The sequence below is a fragment of the Athalia rosae genome, chromosome 6 (assembly GCF_917208135.1).
Source record: "Athalia rosae chromosome 6, iyAthRosa1.1, whole genome shotgun sequence".
NCBI lineage: Eukaryota > Metazoa > Arthropoda > Insecta > Hymenoptera > Athaliidae > Athalia > Athalia rosae.
This window is the reverse complement of record NC_064031.1, coordinates 14,962,532-14,981,932: the sequence shown is the minus strand read 5'-3', so window position 1 is coordinate 14,981,932 and position 19,401 is coordinate 14,962,532. Positions and strand designations below refer to the sequence as shown.

At 46.3% G+C, this 19,401-nt stretch overlaps 1 protein-coding gene across 5 annotated transcripts in view; it reads right to left on the bottom strand.

The window, feature by feature from the left end:
* The window catches only part of LOC105693537 (glutamate receptor ionotropic, kainate 2-like), a 64,665-nt gene that overhangs the window by 24,880 nt on the left and 20,384 nt on the right, over nt 1-19,401 (bottom strand). For all 5 annotated transcript variants that reach the window (XM_020856678.2, XM_048656412.1, XM_020856680.2 and 2 more), the window contains exons 4-8: nt 17,047-17,208; nt 6,084-6,335; nt 1,677-1,852; nt 1,359-1,412; nt 1,076-1,240 (exon numbers count right to left, since the gene is read on the bottom strand). In XM_020856678.2, the coding sequence (XP_020712337.2) occupies nt 1,076-1,240; nt 1,359-1,412; nt 1,677-1,852; nt 6,084-6,335; nt 17,047-17,208 (809 nt within the window). The remainder of the gene's footprint in view (nt 1-1,075; nt 1,241-1,358; nt 1,413-1,676; nt 1,853-6,083; nt 6,336-17,046; nt 17,209-19,401) is intronic.

The following is a 19,401-nucleotide window of genomic DNA, read 5'->3' as shown; positions in this document are numbered from 1 at the left end:
TTTCCTCATATTTTGAATTCCTCGAGAATGACGAACGTCCGGATTACGTTCCGCGTCACACTGTAATCTACGTCTTGTTCGATGACTGGTGACAACGGCGAGGGGAGGAGGGAACGTTGTGCACCTGCAGGGAGGGTGTGGAGGGAGGGTAGATTCCCAGTGACGAGTTACGAAATTTTAACAAGCTCTACACGAAATGGATAAATTTACATTTCTCAAAGCGCCCCAATTGGAACAATTTTGTTCTGAAATATTTTTAATTGGGACAATTAGAAAGTATCGCTTTGTTGGAATTGTGCGAAGCTCGGACGTTGCGTGGAATATAAAAGATACGTACATTATACGCGAAAAGTTTGAGTCCACCTATCGACCGAGCATTGTTTTTAAACTTTGTCACATTATAATTGAAGTATACATATATACAATATCGCCGCAACTATGACCCAGAGAGTATCGGGGGGTGGTAGGGGAGATTTTTCCCCTTGTTTTATACGACGTAACATTCGCGGGTTTGAAAATCGCCAAAAATTGTGGGTACCGTATATAAATGCGCTTGGCGAGCGAGGAAATGTCTCGCCATCAAGTTATTTAATCCCATAAAGTCAGACCTGGAGCGAGTGGCGTTCGTGCAAGAGTCTTCTATTTTTCATATATAAGATCTCTGAACTTTTCAACGCCATTCTATAAATATAAAATACGGGGGAATAAGTTTGCTTCTTCGTCTTTTGAATAAATATGAAACGTTGGTAGTCTGGAGGTGAAAGAGAGAGAGGAGAATTCGAGAGAGAGAGGAGAATTGGAGAGCTCCCGCCGCCGTACTTGTACGTGAGTAGTAGTAGTTCACCCGAGGTCTTGGCGTGCATCCATTCGGTAATAGGTATATTCACGATATCTCGGACAGGATGAGGAGGAAAGTGAACTCCTTAAAAATGCAGATAAAGCAAGAAGTAGGGACATTTTACGAGGGAATAAAAGTGGGCGGGGGGGGGGGGGGGGGGTGGAGGTAAGCAACGATTAATCGAGAACCCTGGAATCTCGAGGGCTCGTGGCCCACAACTTTTCAACAGTCACTTACCTGTATTACTCGAGATTTGTTGAGGATCGTGTTTCCGGCGAGCTGAAATTTTTCCATATCCCTAAGGACTCCTCGTACACCGACGTCGTCAGCATCGACCAAGCGAAACGCGGTCATGTTCACAAAGTTGTACTTAAAGTCTTCGAGGTCAAACGTTTCAATGTCCTTGTGCACAAAAAGTAAAGAACGTCAAAAAAACCGCCGTTGAAATTTTTCTCTTTTTTCTCTCTTTTTTTTTTACGCTCTCCCAACAACATCAAAAATATTCTCTCCCAATACTCACAAAGGTCGCGAAGAGATAGTGATAGCTGTAGTCGTTCATTTGCAGTTGTAAAATCTGAAAGATGAAAATGCCGAAATAAATAAAATGTGGCGCGCGAGAATTTTTCAATCGTTCGAATATTCAGGTCACTACTCGACGCGGGGGAGATTACACCCCCCCAAGTCGGGAGGTTTGACTAATTCCGGGTGGTAAACTTTGCCTCGGTGTTAGTTAAGGGTTGTTGGCTAGTTTGGTTAGTCAGCTAGTCGCGAACTAGCTAGCAGAGCTAGCCACCATCTAGCTAGATCCGTAATAGATACAGATATAGTACAAGTTTACCGTGCGCAGAAAGTGATGCATGTGCTGGGGTTTGGTGTCCACGACCAAATTGCGAATCTCCTTGGTCTTGATCTCGGTGAGGACCTGCTTGTAAGACTCCGGGTCCGCCTGTCTCAGATGAATCTCCATCTCCTGAGACCTCGGGGATCGCACGAGTTCCCTCAACTTCACAAGTCCTGAAACAGAGAGCGAGCGGCGAGACTCGTCAGCCCGATTTCAAAGATCCTAATTTCCTTCTTTTCTTTTTTCGTATTACGACTGCGATACATAAAACCCCCGCACTCGTCGAATGATTCGAATTCTCTGTCGCCGCGAAATTCACAGGTGTTTCGGTCGGCGAGCTATTTTATTTTTCATCATCCCCGTCCCACGGTTCTGCGCGGAGTCGCTAGGGGTGCGAAAAATTGGCAGGTGGCGAAGTCGGTCCCTAATAACGGGGATAGATACGGGTGAGGCTTGGAAGGAATTTTTTATGGGGCCGTGTATAGAATCGACACGGCTCGCAAGGGACTCGTATATCGGCCAGGTTGAACCGAGTTCTTACCTTACAAAGGTATAAAGATATCGTTCGCGATTACGTAATACCCCCCCCCAATGGTCGAAATACCCTTACATTTTATATCGTATATTGACAATATCGCGTAATTTGTGCGTTTTTTTGTTGTTGTTGTTTTTGTTTCGTAATCAACGTTTCTATTTACCGTACGTGTATACGGGGTAGCGTGGAGGGATCGAATGAAACGGGAATCACTTTTCCGGGCGCCGCGACCGAATCGCCCTTTATTATTTATAGCCTTGGAACCGGCCGGTTAGAATCATCGCTTTGGTCCATTGATCCCTTTATCGCGACGTTGGATGATCGATTGAGCCCCGATAACGATGAACTTCAAGTCTGGCCGAACACCGATTGTTCCAATATTGCACGGAATTTCGGCGCACGGTAGCCACGCGTACGAACAACCCGGCTTCCAACGGCAAGGATGGGAAAAAGTGCGCGGAAATTCGTTCGGAACATTGAGACGAATGGAAAAAAAATGGAGAAAAATAAATCACGAGTATACTCGTTGGCAAAGTAGCGTTAAATTTTTTTCCCCAAACGCGGAACGCCTGCTCTCCTTTCCGAGCTGTGATACGACGCAGAGTAGTAGTAGCTCGGGTATTAAAATTCACCCGTTGAAACGAGATCCAGTTGCGCGAGATGCGGAGGGAGACGAAGATGAAGTCGGAGACGGAAACGTGTATAGCTGATGAAAAGGGAAACGCGGGGCGAGAACGAAGCTGGGAATGGGGACACGTGCTGCAAAATATCGTTTCAAAAGAGCCGGCGGTGGGGCGTGGGCCGGGGTGGGGCGCAGGTTGCCGAATTACGTGACGTTGCGTAACCGCAAAGGTGTGAAACTCACCGCGTTTCGGTGGGCGGGCGAACGGGGGTCGTCTGAACTTTTTCCACTGCACAACCGAATCCATTTTGAACTCGGTGAAACGAGATGTACGTGACTTTTTTCCCCGTTACTATTCGGGGCTACCTTTTACTACCCCGCCCGCACCGCCTCTCACACATCCCTTCCAATCGGACGTACTCCCAACTAGCCGAATTGATACCCCCACTATATTTATAACTACTTGGACTATCGATTCCACCCTTTTTTTTTCTCTTTTAGCTTTTTTTTTCAGACGCTACTGATTGAGATCCTTTTTCGAATTTATTAAGATCCAACTTCCGAATACCAACGTCTTTTTTTCAGAATTGAATAGTTGCGGATTTTTGCGATGGTGCAAGAATTTTTCTTAAACCATGTAGGATTTGCGAAAAAAGGAGAAGATAAAAAATTCAACGAATCGAGATGTCCGAAAAATCGTTTTCCTCGGTGACGTTTACGGCTGTATTATCGGGTAAAAATTTGCAGGTGATTCTCGAAGCTCGTGCTATCGAGCTGCGGAGGGATACTTGAAAATATTGAAGAATCGGTATTTTCGGTGCGATTCGGACGTTTGAGAGGGTGAAATTTGCGGATGTTTCTGCCGGTGCGGTTCTGCAGACGGAAGATGGAAAAGATGGGGGGGTAAGAAAGAGAGAAAAAGGTGGAAGAACGACTGGCCTAGAGTGCCGGAGATGTTTCAATGGAGGAGCCAAGCGCGCACTCGACCTCCTCCAAATAGAGCAGTCGAGCGGATTCTTTCAGTGTTCGAGCTTCGAAGCGCCGATTAAGCGCTGCGACGACCTCGGTGGTGGCGGCGGCGGCGAGCTTCCCTTTCTTCTGCCTCTCTCCACCCTCTTCTTTCCTTCTTTTTTCTCTTTTTTTCTTTTTTATTTTCCTATTTTTTTTTTTTTTTTTTAGGCATCCCTTATACTTCGGGGATGGCTCCCTTTTATCTATATCGTCTCGACGACGACAACGACGACGACTGGGATGACGTCTTGAACCGACCGAGACCGTCCGACGAGTTCATACCCTTATTCACCTGCCATTGAAATATCTGATCGCAATTAAAAACGCTCATCTACCGGAGCGAAGAGCGAGAGAAAAACGATAGAAAGAGAGACACGAGAGTACGAGAAGAGAAAAAGAAGAAAATAAAATTGGAACGGACTTTTCGCTACCGAAATGAAGTGAAAAACCAAATATCGAACTACGCCACGTGTAGTCTCGTTGTTAAATCCTATCTCAGTTTCCGTATCTCAACGCAGTCGGCATATTATACGTAAAATATACACCACCCCCCCATTCAATGATAGCAGTTCCCGAGGGAACCGGAGTCTCCACGTTTATCGCTCCCAGAAATACCCTCGCGTGTATACCGGTTTAACGCCTAATTGAATTCATCGAACGAATAATAATCACGGTAATTAACGAGGAGTTTCTCGAGCTGCGAGGGTGCTTCTAAATGTTTTCTTCCGCTGCCCTGCTCTTCATACGAATATACAGTACGCTGCTCTCGATGTTGCAGAGCGCTGCTTCAGATATACGCGTAAATTGATAATCACATCAACGTTTCATATTTATGAATAACGATATTCGTATTAATAATTAGCAGGGATTTTTTCTCCCTACGTTTCGAGTATCGACGTTTTGCGCTGAAGAAATTGAAAGAAGAAAAAAACGGTAGAATCAGGTGCGGATTGTTAATCGAGTTAGGATACTTCGGGGGTGAAATATCCGTTACATAACGCCTCCGGAGATATTGTTCGTCCGAAAACGACGAGTGTACACGGCTCCTCTCCTCTCCACGTACGTGCAACCGTGAAGTAGATTACGCTGTGGATTAAATGAAGGATTAGCGAGTTTGCGGAAGGGGCTAATTTATTATGAACGTTATCGCCGGCTAGCTGGGCCAACAAACCGGAAAAATACCAACCCGCGACCGGCAAAAAGAGAGCTTGCATATATCTAGCTTCGCTTGCTTTTTTTCCATTTTTTTTTTTTTTCGTTTCTTTTATTTTAACAAGATAATAGAAGCAAGAGCCACCGGAATTTTTACGCGTTCCCGAAGGGGCTAACAACTTTTACGACCGTTTGAAAAATGAAACGAATAAATAGATGGTAAAAAAAAAAAAACATGGCGAAACTGCGTAGAGAAATGTAAAAAAAAAAAAAAATTATGCACGTCGTGAGATGTGAGAGATGTTTTTTTTTTGGAAATCTATGATCCGATTAAACGCTGACAAGGGTATGTGCGCAGGCCGTCTAATGACGCTGGATAAAATTTTCCATTATATTCGAGTCACGCCGCTTTTCGGAACGTGTTATTAAGTTTTTCGATCCACAGTGATATCGAATACTGCTGCTAACGAAGAATGACGAATGACGTGGCGAGAGTTCTACGTGGCACAAATTCTCCATCGATCGATCATGTATATAAGTAATACGCGGCGGCGTTACGGTGGAACGGCAATTGAAAGATTACGCTTCGATTCCGTAACGCGGTAAAAAACGTCCGATGGGTATTAAAGCTTTTGACGGATACCCGACGCGTTACGCGTCTAAGTGAAAATTCGAAAAAATTATTTCCATCATTACCGAGGAGACGAAGTCTCCTATTTGGGGTTATTACAAAAAGCACTTTACGGTCGGTCTTTGTATCGATTCCCTTTGGTCGGGGTCCGTCGATTTCAGAACTTCAAAGAGCGAGAGAGAGGAAGTTTGAAAAGCGAACGCAGCTAGTGGGGAGGGAACGGATCCCGCTCTTCAAAATACCGAGTGCAAATAAAACGAGATCAAGTAAAAAGAGAAGGTCGCTAACTAGAGTTCCAATACCGCGAGTCGTATCTGGCCTCTGGACCCCCCGTCAATTACTTTCAGCCACTTCGACCTTCCATCCGGAAAATCGAGTGCTGCCGTAGAGAAGGAAACGGTCTCTGGATTAATTAAAGGCCTCGCTACCCCAAACGATTACCGCTCTACGTACCGTAATCATCCTCATATACGATGGCCACCTTGGTCCAGTTGAGGAAAGCCATGACGTCCTGATAGGCGGTGTTGAGGAGGGTCTGCGCCGGGTGAAGGTTAATGCTGAACTCCTTAGCCTCCGCGTCCAGATCGAGTCTCGCCTCCAGATGCGGTATGTCCAGGGCGTCGCAGATGCTGTGAATGTGCTGTCCGAGTATCGGGTCCGAGGGTCCGAAGACGGCCTGGACTCCGAACTTGACCTGCTGGCAGGCTGGAATGGAAAAAAAAAACACCATTTTTTCTATGCAATTTTCCTGCAACCGCTAAAAAAGAAGCCCTACACGATACGAGGGCCGGTCATTCTTTTCCACGCGCATCGCGACGACGGGAAGGACGAATTTTCTGTCGGCGAAATTTTCCGCAACGGTATGAAATTTTCCGCCGTCCTTCAACCGTTTGCAAAGGACGTTTCCGAACCCTCAAAGGAGTCTCGGTCAGTATTTGGGATGGATAAATATTCGGGAGTTCCGGGGAGGGGGAAGGGGGGGGAGCGTGGTTGAGAATTTTGAGAACTAAAATTGGATGCAATAGCCGGTGCTGCCAAAGATCACAACGCATTTTCCTCCCCTGTCAAGAAAAGCAACGCCTGAGGGGCGAGGAAGCCACGGTGCGATCGAACCGGCATTAATCCGATTCGCCTGGGAATTTAATATTCCACGTATCGGAAGGTCTTCGACCTTTTTCTGGAGTTACCTACGACAACTAGGCCGTTCGACTACCGGCGAACTTCGCCGTTTCACGTGTCGCGTGCGCCTGAATTTCCTTCCCTTGTATTCGTCATCGCGCTCCGGATTGGGTGGGATGGGGAGAATTCCTCTGGAAGACCCGCTTCCCGTGCAGGGACTCGCCGATCCACCTGCGTCGAAGAACGTCTTGGTTTTCGCGCACTTTTGTTCCCGCGAAAGAGCCTCGCGAAAACCCGTCAAGAGACGGTATGTTACAGTCAACCCTGATGTAATCCAGGGATAACTAACTACCCTCGAGGGATATAACGATGCAGATTCCCGTAATAACTTTCTTGTTAATGTAATAGGCCCAGGGTCCTCGGAGTTTTCAACCCTTGAGCGAGCACGCGAGTATGAAATTAGGTGCAGGCAAAAAAAAGGGAGGGAATAATCCGCGACGCTGAGGTCCTCGAATGAAAGGGCTTTGAACTCTGGAGTGTGTTTGAAATTTGTAGATTCGTAAAAATTTTCAGAACTCGAAATTCGCCGGGGATCGGGCGAAAGCCATTCTGCGCGATCAAAAGATCGTGAATTTCACGTTTCTTATTGTTCTATTGACGAATCGAAAAACTTGAGGTTGAAGGTTACACAATATCGCTTTTTCCTCGTTTCACTTTTTTTCCCCTTCTTTTTACATTCAACTGGCGAACACGACAATTTTTCCTCGAGAAAGACTCCGTCTTCCCGTCAGAGTGTACTACTCTAATTGGTCCGAATCTAAGTGGAGTCGACGATCGAGTTTTTTTGCATCTTTCGAATCACTTCAGGCCTCAAGAATTCCACGAAGTTTTGCGTCTCGCTATCTTTTACATTCTTCATAGGAAGGGTACGAAACGATTCGTTCGGTTCATCGGCGATACCTCGCCTCGCGTCGTTCGCCCCAAGTCGTTCGGTCAGAGGTCGTAATTAGCGGGCGAGCTAATTAGCGCGAACGGTAGCTTTGGGAAATAGTTAATCGATCGAACTCTCGCTTTACCTCTGTTTCCAGCATTCCAAATTTCCTCTCCGCGGATACCGTAGAGAGAAAAAAAAAACTGTTCGCAGCGTTTCGCAGTTCAAAAATAATCTCCAGATAGCTTCCTTTCCGGAATAAACTTCGTTAGTTTCCGCGATGTGGAATAAAAATCAAATATACTTCAGTTCGTAGTCTGCGAGGTAGAAAAAAAAAAGGGATAAAAATAAAAAAACAAAAATTCTCAACAATATAAAGTACATCTGCAAGTCTGCATCTCCATTATCATATCCGACGTTATTCAATTTCACGTCATACATATTCCAATAATATTTTACTTCTAGACCGAAGAATTCGTTATTGTATTTGATCTCGGCGTGCATAAAATCCAGCGTTTCGCCGCGTGCGCTGTTTTGTTTCAAACTATATAAGGGGATAGAGAATCGAACCTCAATTTCATTCGGAATCGTAGAGATTTCGTCCCGCCGGTATCCCTAATAAATCCGAGTTCCTTTTTTTCCTTCCGCTCCTCCGACCCGCCGCTCGTGAACGGAGCGGAAAAATTTTCCACGCGTTCCTCCGGTGGTGCGTATAGCTTGTATCGAGGTCACGCACAATCAACGCCGTCCCGGCTTTATAGGTGCAGTAAGGTTAATCCCGCGGGACACGTAGGGAACTCGGAGGTCAAAGGTTACCATCTTTCCTACGTCTTGACACTTCTCACGGATGAAAGAAGTATCCGTGAGGAATCGTCAGTTTCAGCTTCGTCGGGGCGAAAAATGAAAAACAAAAAATTCTATCGACGGATTGTAAAAAAGCGAAAGTGGTGAACGAAATGAAATGAAATATTAACGAATCTGCGAGGAGCTGTGGATTAGAAGAGGGAAAAATGCGGGAGGAGCTAGAGCGGTGGAAAAAAAATTGGACGAATAATCCCCGTATACGATGAGTATTTCGTAGCGCTCTCGATTATTTATTGCATCATTTTTTTTTTTTTTTTTTGTTTTTATTTCATTCTTTATATTGTTCGAGAAAGCTTCTCGAGAGTCGTAATTTTTTATTTTCCGTTTGTTCATCCAGCCCGATCGTTAAGTGGTAACCGTAACTAACTACTACTAGCGGTCTGCGTACTCGTGCAGAAATGTTCGGGGGAGGTTGGCGAAGGGAAAAGAAGAGACGAGAGGAGAGTAAAGCCGCCCTCGGTTGCTCGGCTCTTAAGAAATGAGAGGAAAGGACCTCGACCGTCCTGACGACGGTGTCGTAAATCATCTTGAAATTAATCGACGCTTCTTAAGACACGTCGCGGCTTTCGTAGACACCGGGACTTTACCGATGTCATTCGAGACCCCGAATTATTTCTTCCGCGAATGGGGGAGCGCATATTTTCAGATTCCTTAATTGCGGTGCCAAGTTCACACGCGTTGTATTTTGGTCGGGAAATAATTTTTAGTTTTTTTTTTTGTCGATCATTCTCTGCAAAGAGAGGTAAAAATATTTAGCACCGGAGTGACGTCGTAAGTTGCGGTCGCTGTACGTGTACGCCGATGATGATATTTCGCCTGCAGGTTCTCGCTGTTGCTGGAAGACGTCACTTACACTTTACAGGTTCACAGGAGTCGCTAACTCGGTGCCAAGAAAATAAGTCGTGAACGTCGTCGCGTAAACCGGATCCCAAAAAGTCGCAGCAAAGGTCGTGGAAAACTCACGGGACGAATATAATTGAAGCGACGAAACGTGCGCCTTCGGGATGTCGGGCGATGTGAAACGAGGAGGAATAAATTTTTACTTTTTGTTTTCAACGGGGACGAATAATCGATTGCTAGAGCAAACGATAATCGGGTACCGGGTGATTAGTCGTCCGTAAAAAGTCGTAATCTCCACAATAACTCGGAGCTCGTATAGTTTTTTTTTTCATACTCGACTCACGATATTCAATTCGTCCGATCGCGAGATAGCGAGACGAATATAAAATAGAAAAAAAGATTCATCTCATTCGTGCCCTGGTTGTAATTTCAAAATTTGACGCGATATGAGGAGGATGCGAGAATCGGTGTAACCTGAAATGCATCGTCTCAGTTGTCGTTTGGAAACAATCGTCATTTCGAGATACCGTTTGCCGGAAATTTTTCAGAGGCTTACATTTCTTCCCAGCTACCATAATTCTCCGGGTCGTTGACGAAGTCGCCGCAAGTTGCGGGTTTAGTGAGTGACTTCAGTGAAAAAGGGCGGAAGACCGTAAATTAACTGTTAACTTTCTGAAATCCCACTAATTCTGAGTTGGGAGTGTGTACGTGCACGGGTGTACAACGGTCCCGCGGAAGAAGGTGGTGCAGAGAACGACATTTTCGTTACAAAGAATCTGCAGCAACCCTGTAACTTTCCCGTTGTATCTACAGCGAGTTACGAAAGGTGGATTCCTCGACGCCTCGCTGTTAAGGGCGGGGGCAGCAATTAGGGAAACGAGTTTTCAAGTCTTCTTAACTACCCGGCGACCGTTTTACCAATTTCAACATTTCCCTCTCTTTTTTTCCTTTTTTTTACTTCACTCCTCCCGTTCCCCCGATACATCTTCTTTACGACGTGCCGCGAAAGTCGCTAGAAAAGTAAAGAATAAAAAAACGAAAAAATTCATGTCCAACTTTCGTCGATTCTCACGATTTGCGTCGCAAGCTCGTGGCAATGATTGCAACTGACGTGTCCCGATACTTTGACACCTACTTGAGGGCAACAGGCGGCGAACGCTGAGCTAATCGATCACCTCGTTAACAACGACGGTATCGGTCGGTCCACACCGAGCTTGGTCGAGGATCAGCTCCGCAATTACAGATCTTGAGATCCGGGGTACGTGTGAGCGACTATCGGACGGTATTCACGAGGGGATCGCCTGATAAATTTATATAAAGATGTGGGACGAGCGATCGCCGGCTTTCGGGGTTCGAAATCGACGTGGTGCGCTCGATTTCTTCGCCCCTTTTTGATGTCGCCGATTCCGGTCGGCCTCAAATCGCTCGCGCTCGTTTGTCGCGTTGTTTCGTTCAATCGACGTAATTGTCCGTTAAATCTTCCCGTGGTTAGAATAAACGACAATTCCGACGAAGTAGGGCGTCGTCTCGGAACCTCGCGCCCCTTTCTGGGCCGTGGAAAATTGACGAATTCTCGTGACACGATCTTTCCTTAAAACCGGAGCAAATTGAACGCGTTAGTAAAAAAAAAGGTAGAAACGGGCTCGCCACGTCTAACGATTAATTCGAAATTTCGATCGGGGTGTTCCTCGATTGTAGTTCAACTTATTGGATCCGCCGTAATTTTTGGTCGACCGTCTGCCCGACAAGCCACGAAGGTTTAAATCCGGGATTTTCCAATTTATACGTGTAATCACTCGCGTAATATCGGCCGCGTATCAGCGTCCCGCACTGTGTAGGGTGTAAATATTTGGCTCAGGGGTGATTCAGCTGCGCGGACGTGATTTCGTAACTATTCGAATAAATAGATATTGGCCAGCTCATAGGTTACGTAAATACCGTAATCTAGTGCATACGAATAATTACCGTCGATCTGACAAAATCGAGCGGTATTACGATTTAAATTGTTCCACGTTACTCGTACCGCTTTACCCCAAAGTCGAATTCGGCTGGCGAACGACGCTTCGGGTTTCGGTGAATAATTTCTGACCGCATCACGTGGTTAATTAGCGACTGCCTTCCCCGACCGCAGGATTTCAAAGTCTGAAGAACGTCTCCGCGGCTAATCTCGATCGCGAGCTTGCGAAAGGATCCACTTGCATCAAAGAAAAAAATGGCGGAAGGAGAAAAAAAGGGTGGAGGACCCTGGCGGGTCACGAGTCGTTGGTCATTTTTTCAGCTAAAATATCGACCGGAAATTCACCGATCCGTCGATCCGTGCGATTCGTCATTATGGATACAACTCATTGTCAGGCGAAAGGGGGTGCGAAACCGTCCGCTAACGACTATAGCCATTAATTCCAAGCACTGAATCAACTTCGTAGATCTCCTCCTCGATCGAAGGTCTCCGTGAGTATCGATGGTAATTTTAGACAGGGATGATTCCGATGAGGATTCGTTCACCTCGTACTCGTCGGAGAACTTTGAGCCGCGGATAACGTCAACTCGAAGGTTATCGGATTATGGATCGTACACGATTCGTTTGCAAACGTCATCCGCACGCTCTCGATCGAGCCGGTGACTCCGAGTTGCTCCGTTCGAGGATAAAGCCGCTACCCGTGCGGGTGACCGTGACAATGGAGTGTGGAAAACAAAGAACGGAATTCGGGGTTGAATAAAACAAAGCAGGTGAGAGTCCTCCGCGTAACGTGACCTTTTCGACCCGACCGAATCATCCCGCGATGAGCGAGCACTCCCCGAACTAGGGACGGATGAATAGAGACGAAAAAAAAGCCGACGGATAATCACGCCGAAGCAACGAATTCGTACAGGGTAGATTTTCTACCCCGTGATGTGTACGGGAACAAAGAGATACAATTTCGACTTTCGAAGTGGCGAACCCGATCCCGTTGCGTTGTTTCATCGGAATCGAAGAATCTCGATTCGCGAGGACACGCGGGACCCGCGGATGCTGCACGCCGAAGCACGTTCTCCTTTAAGCGGTTTTCGCGTCCACGCCCCTACGATTCTCTCCCGCGCGGTTTATCTGAAAACTGAGAATCGCCGAACCAATTGTACGTTATAACCCTCTCAAACGTACTTGTCGCAATCTAGAGCAGCCCTGGAACTGAAGATCGCCTCTTGGGCACGTCACATACTCACCCATACGTAATACGCTCGACTACTGTAATCCCCGCGCATTTCAACCCCAATAAACTTTCACCGCTAAGATAGAAGCTCGCGATAGCGTTGAACGCGTGGAAAAAATATCGTCGCCCGCGGTGTCGAGCCCCAAAATGTGACCAGAGCTAATCCGGCTTTTACAAAACCGGGGGTGCGTCGCGTTTCGAGTTTCCGGCACCCGGGGTCGGGGGTTCACGTCGTAATTCATGGACAGCAGCGGGCGGTCCAGGTGAGGGTAAGATCGGTACAGCGTCGCGTCGACCTCGGGGCATTTCGTCTCGGGGTCACGGAGCCGGGCGTCCGAGAGGGAGCGACGGCGATCGCGCGACGCCGAAGAATCCGAGGCAAGAAACGTCTCGTTTCAAGGGTCATCGGAGGCGTGGTCGATACCCGAGTCTGGACCACCGGCGCGTTACCTCCCGTCCAATTACTTTCGGTGCGTATTAAACTTTCCGCGAACGGTGGTTGTTTGACCGAAGACGACGAGCTTCGACGGTGGGAAAAACTTTTTCGGGGAAAAGTGGAAACGCGCGAGCCACATCCCTCCGAACCGCTTACCGCGTACCGGAGGGGTAACAAAGAGTTTATCGCCCTACGTGATGATGTGACCTACGTAAACTGACCGCATCTTTTGTAATACCGGAGCAATTATACCCCCCCCCCAACTATTTTCCCGAGACGTGGAAAAATACTTTGCGCGGTTTCCCTCGTATGCGCAAAAAAAAAAAGAGCGAAAAGTTTCGTCGTCGTTGGGCCGTTGTCGTTCGCCGCGGTATCTCGATCATCCCGTTATCATAGGTCGGAGAGCGGGCAAGGAGTCGGGGTGGTTTGGGTTGGCTACATAATCGTAAAATCTGAAAACCGCAGCTGCTCTTCGAATGTGTAACGCGCGTCGTTTGTACGCGAATGTACTCGATGTCTATGACGCGGATAAAAGCTATTCCACGGGTCACTCGACGGGTGCAATCACCGTCAACGATACGCCCGACCTCGACATCGGGGGCTCCATTGTGAATGCGAATTATTGTACGAACCGAAATCAGTTGGGCGTGGGTCGAATATTCCACACGTCAAAAGCTCAGAGTCGCCGTTCGCTCGCCCTTGGATTTTAACGCGCGTCGTCCTTCGCGAACCGGCTGATTCGGTGGTCCGGGGAACGCGCGTCGCACCCCTGACGAAAGGAGACGCACCGCGTATCAAAAAAAAAAAAAAGATGAGAAGAGAAGAGAGACTTTTTGCGCCGCCGAAAAGAATGGAGGCTCCGTCTCATCGTCAACCGCTTTTTTCGTCGGTCTCGAAAAATATTTCAGAGTTAAAATATTTAAGGGAATTCGGAAAACATCCAGACGCTCCGTTCGCGTCAAAAAAAAGCGAGTTGGCCGGAGTGGGCCAGACAATCCGGTTTTTATTTTAAGGTCTTCGAGGTATCCCGGAGCTTTCGTGGAGCGGAGAAACCGTCGTAGCGCCGAGAAAGCGAATGGGAAAGTGGACGAGGTAAATCAACGGAGAAAAACACAGAGCCACCGGACCCCTTCCACCGACGTACGAAAACCCTGTACGGGGTTGAGTAAATTATTCAACGGATTTTCGGGGTCTAAGAGAGCCGAGGAAACTCGGAATCTGTAAATCTGCATCACGTTTTGCTTCGCTCCACGCTGCAGCGGTCCGATGAATAAGAAAAGCGAACTTCCATGCATCTTTCAACCTCCAGTTATTGTTCGGAGGTATTGAATTTCGTCGTGGTTTCGCCGCCGATCCTGATACCGCAACAGCCGCGAAAGTCGAGAGCTTTCCGAGGTATTCCTTCTGGGCCCGTTTAACGAAACGTGTACAGCGCTGAGAAAATTCTCCCAGCGGTACAAAAGATCCCGTTAATTTTTTAACACCGAGATAAACCCGCGGCTGGCTTTCGAGCTTTCTCTCTCTCTCTCTCTCTCTCTCTCTGTCTCTCCTCATTTATTGATACATTCAATCAAGCGGCCGGTGGATCTGCGGGGCGGGGCAAATCGTTTGTTAACGTTCTACCATCGATCGTTGTCTGACCGTCGAATTGATGTCGTAGAAAACCGGGAGGATGCGAGACATCCGGAATAAGATAGAAGTGGAAAAGAAAACAAGAAAAGCACGCGAACAATTCCCAGAGAAAAACTGCAGGTATAGAAACTGCTTATCCAAACCGGACAGCGTGCGGTCGGAAATACTTTTTCTGTCTTCCGTTATCGGTGTATTTCTTTTCTTTATAAACGGGACTTGCGGTACTGTTCGCTACGTACGATCGAACGGGATGACACGCGGAAGTATTTGGGGGATGGGGGGAATAACGTTTCTCGCATCCCGACGTAACGACGCAAAGGGACGCTCCTCTCGCCCCGAAACGCTTTGTGAAATAAACTTGAGTAATAGGGGGGGTTGAAAAACATTTTTTCTTTTTTTATTTTCTCAGCATGGGGGCAGAATTTGTACCTTGTAGAAGAAGAAATGTTTTCCACCTAATGATTACTCGGTCGATTGCATGAATAGATGATTTTGGCATTCAGATTTGGATTCCTGAGCTAATTATATGTGAAATCGCACTTGAAGAAGCAAAAAAAAAGTTCAATTTTTAGGCCAAAAGTAAAGTAGTTGAAAAATTGATTGTATTACACTTTTCTGACGTATTTTGACCTCAGGAATCCGAATCTGGAAGAAAAAATGATGTATCTGTAAAATTGACCGAGTTATCGCCGATTTTCAGCTTTTTGGGGTCAAAAATAAAAAATTGATTTTTTAGTCTATTTAAATGTAATTTGAGCTCAGGAATCCGAATCCGAAAGAAAAATCGGTCTATCTCTAAAATTGATCAAGTTATCCCCATTTTTAGGCATTTTTTGGCATAAATTTGAGGATATCTCGAAGGGAAAAAATCGTAGCTCAATTTGGACAACGGATTCGTGTTCCTGAGGTCAAAATACGTAAGAAAAGTGCCATACGATCAATTTTTAAAAATAAAAATTTTTGGCCAAAATTTGAAAAAATCGTAAGGGGTACCCCTTGGAAAAATCTCAAATTTTGACCGAAAATTTTTATTTTTAAAAATTGATCGTATGGCACTTTTCTTATGTATTTTGACCTCAGGAACACGAATCCGTCGTCCAAATTGAGCTACGATTTTTTCCCTTCGAGATATCCTCAAATTTATGCAAAAAAATGCCTAAAAATGGCGATAACTCGATAAATTTCATAGATAGATCAATTTTCCTTCCAGATTCGGATTCCTGAGCTCAAATTACATTTATATAGACTAAAAAATCAATTTTTTAATTTTGACCCTAAAAAGCTGAAAATTGGCGATAACTCGGTCAATTTCAGAAATAGATGAATTTTTCTTCCAGATTCAGATTTCTGAGGTCAAAATACGTAAGAAAAATGTAATACAATCAATTAAAACAATGATTTATTTTTTTGCTCAAAAATCGATCGAGTGATCATCAATTATTCGCTGTTGAGAGCAGAAAAATTAAGACATATCGATCGGTTTTAGTCGTATACTCACTTTGATTCGTCGCAGTCCATGCATGCGTCGAAATATTCGAATTTCTCGGTCTACGAGGGAGCCCAAGCTTAGCTGGAGTCAGGTAGCCACGGGCGCGCGGTTTGTTGTGGGGCGTAACCTCTGCACAGCCTCGAAGGTGACGTCTCACAACAAAGCGCTACCCTGCTGGCTACCCGACTCCAGCAAAGCTCGGGCTCCCCGACTCAACTTCAATTTTAAGTCAAAAAAAGAACATGTAATTTTTTGATTTCATACTCGAATTACAAACATAATAAAAAAAAAATTTTGAACAGTGAACGTGTAAAAAACAATCACTATCGACAATTTGTAGATATTTTCTATGATTTTTGACAAAAAAAAAAATTTTATTGCTGGAAGTACTCCACTTGATTAATCATTTATTCAAAAAACGAGTGGGCTTTCTCAAAATATCAAGTGAAAAATTTTTTCCACTATTGAGTAATTCTTTTCTCGCGCGGTAAACTTTTTCAAAATTAAACTCGGTAAAAAACCAGTTCACCTGTAGCCGCGCCTCGGAAAGATAATGAAAAAAATTTACTACGCGTGTATAAATTTTCCAACAATGCCACGTAGTGTAATATCCTAGTGCTGGTCCGCGGCGTGGTTATAAATATAGGTATATACGTAAACGCGCTCGGCTAATACATAATATAGAGAATGGCGGGATATTCACGTAGGATATAGACGACCGCTTTAGTAACGACACCGTTACACACTTAATATAGGCAAGCGCGTATATTGCCAGGTGATAAATTTTCCGCCACGGAATAAGGCGGGTCCGCTAGGTGCGGCGCCGATATGTAGATTTCCTTACGACGTTTCAGGGGCGAGAAAAATCATCTTGAGAAGGGCGGAATCTTCGGAAGAACGCAAACGAATCGTCTTACCTTTTTTCGACGCGTGGAACGAGTCATCTTTGGGGACGTATTGGATATCGTATGCCAGGGTAGTGTGCGGTAAAATGGTCTTGTCCTCGTTGATTTTGTAGACCGCGTACTTGAACGCCAGTTCCGTACTGCTATCTTTTTGGTCATGAGTGAATATGGCACCTGAAATCACAGAGCGAAAAATAAGAAAAAAAAGAAATTTTTTTAGGTCGTCGTCTTCCTCCTCAGCGTTTTTTTCCTCTCTCACTCTCTCTCGCCTTCGCGTCTCCCTTTTGTCGCGCGTCGTAAAACGTTCCAGCTTTAATTGCCAATCGATGACGTCGATATAAAAGAGGGCCACCGTTGGGTTTTTGTTCGTGTCAAGCACCCGCGGTAATGACGTGTTCGATATTAAAGAGGCGATGACTGCAGCAGTTTTTTATTCAACAACCGCATCGACCGCGTCACCTCCTCCTCCTCCTCCTCTTCTCCCTACGACCGTTCTGCATCTTTCACCTATTTTTTAAGGTACACCTACTTCGCGCGGGGGGAAAAACGATTACGCGATCGCTCCGAGCGCAACTGCTACCCACGTTGAGACGTCCCGGGAGACACCGAAACCTACTTCTTAACCGCGTATTTTTTTTTTCTAACCACGAGATCGAGTCCTCCGACGAACGGAGCCTCCTTTTTTTATCTATACAGCGTGTACACGCGGAGTTCATCGCAGAAATAATTCGGTACAAACGCTCCGGGGGTATTCGCGTCGTCTCCAAACTCAACGAAACACCGCGCTTCAAACTACCCGGGAATAACACGACCCAAGATAACACGACCCTTGTACCGACGCGTGGCCACCGGCGATCGCCTCTGATGCTTCCGAGGGATAAAAAGGTACGTTTAAAGATGTTTAATCTCGATTACATATTCAGGGCGAAAAACGACGAGCGAAGATCTTTGAAAAATCTTAATCAGGCCACGAGGCCGGAAGGAGTTACAAATACCCCGGAGAGATTATGCTCCGGAAGGAAAACACCTTACCTCGGAACCGTGGAGATGATTTTCATTCGGATAATAGAGAGGACGATTTTGCAAGGTAAAGATGAAAGGGCTGCTCTAGATATCGTTTCTCGGTTCACGAGTCTCCAGGTGTGCGACTCTCAAAGGAGCTGGTAGTACTTTTTTTTTTTTTGGTTTTCTTTCTTGTTTCTCTCTCAGCGTCGCAGTTCCACGGCCACGTCCCCCCCGGGATCTTTAGCCCGTTGAAAAAAACCACGACTAATTAATTATACTCTAGGATAAAGGGGAGCAGACGTCATCGCGCCGGATAGCAAAAGTCTTCGTTCGTTCATCTCGAACGTTGCAGCCGCTAGCATAAGTCGCCGCTGCCTCGGTTGTACGCTATACGTCTCTGCGTCTGCAGGGTCTACTCGTCTAGCCCCTTTTACGGGGTAGTTGCTGCCTGCAGTTTCGTTCGTAAACTTGGCTAGTTATATACGACCCTGTCTGGAGCAACGCGTAACGTTACCCGTAGCAACGGAGAACCCATTTACGGAATAGCCACCGCGGGTGTATACGTACGTACGTACGTACGTACGTACCATCGGTCCTGGGGCCCCAAGTTAATCCGCGGAATGCGGCATAAACACTAACGGCAACTTCCTGCCTCCGAGTCGGAGTTCGCCGAAGCATCCGTCCGCCATGCTCTGTGACGAAGATGGACCGGAAACTCAGGAGAACCTCGCATCCCGGCTATCGGGAAGGCCGAAGGAGCGACGAACGCCGATTTTATCTCCTCCCTTTTCGAATAGAAAATAGACGGAGTTTTCGAAATTCTATTTTTTTTTTTCATTCATCCGCGGACTCCGATCGGAAAGCGATTCGCAGGGAAAATAAAAAATGCACGCGTTCGCCGGGGATGCTCGGCAACGCGTCTAATTGGAAACGGTATTACCGCGGAGGGATAAGCCGATGTTAACATTGTTCTGCGTCTCTCGTACGTCGTGTAGAACTCCGTCGCTAATAATAAGTACCGAATAGCTTGTTGACCCGGCTTATACACGTGCGGCCGGCGGACTCTAAGCCGCGCAGGAGTCCATGGGAGTGTTGAAGCGCGGTAATTTCTCCATTTGTCGAGCGGGGCTGTACAGGTGCGTAAACGGACCGGAGGTGTGGAGCGCTTCGGTAAAGAGGCTATGAATTTTACGAAGCAAATAAATGAATGACAATATAAATCGTCGTCGGGGATGAAAGCACATGCCACTGTATAAACGGGCGTATCGATAATCCATACGTACGCCCGGCGTACGTATTTCTATCTTTACGCCGATCTGTTACGTTTACCCGATGCCGGAGGCACCGGATACTCTCTACCTG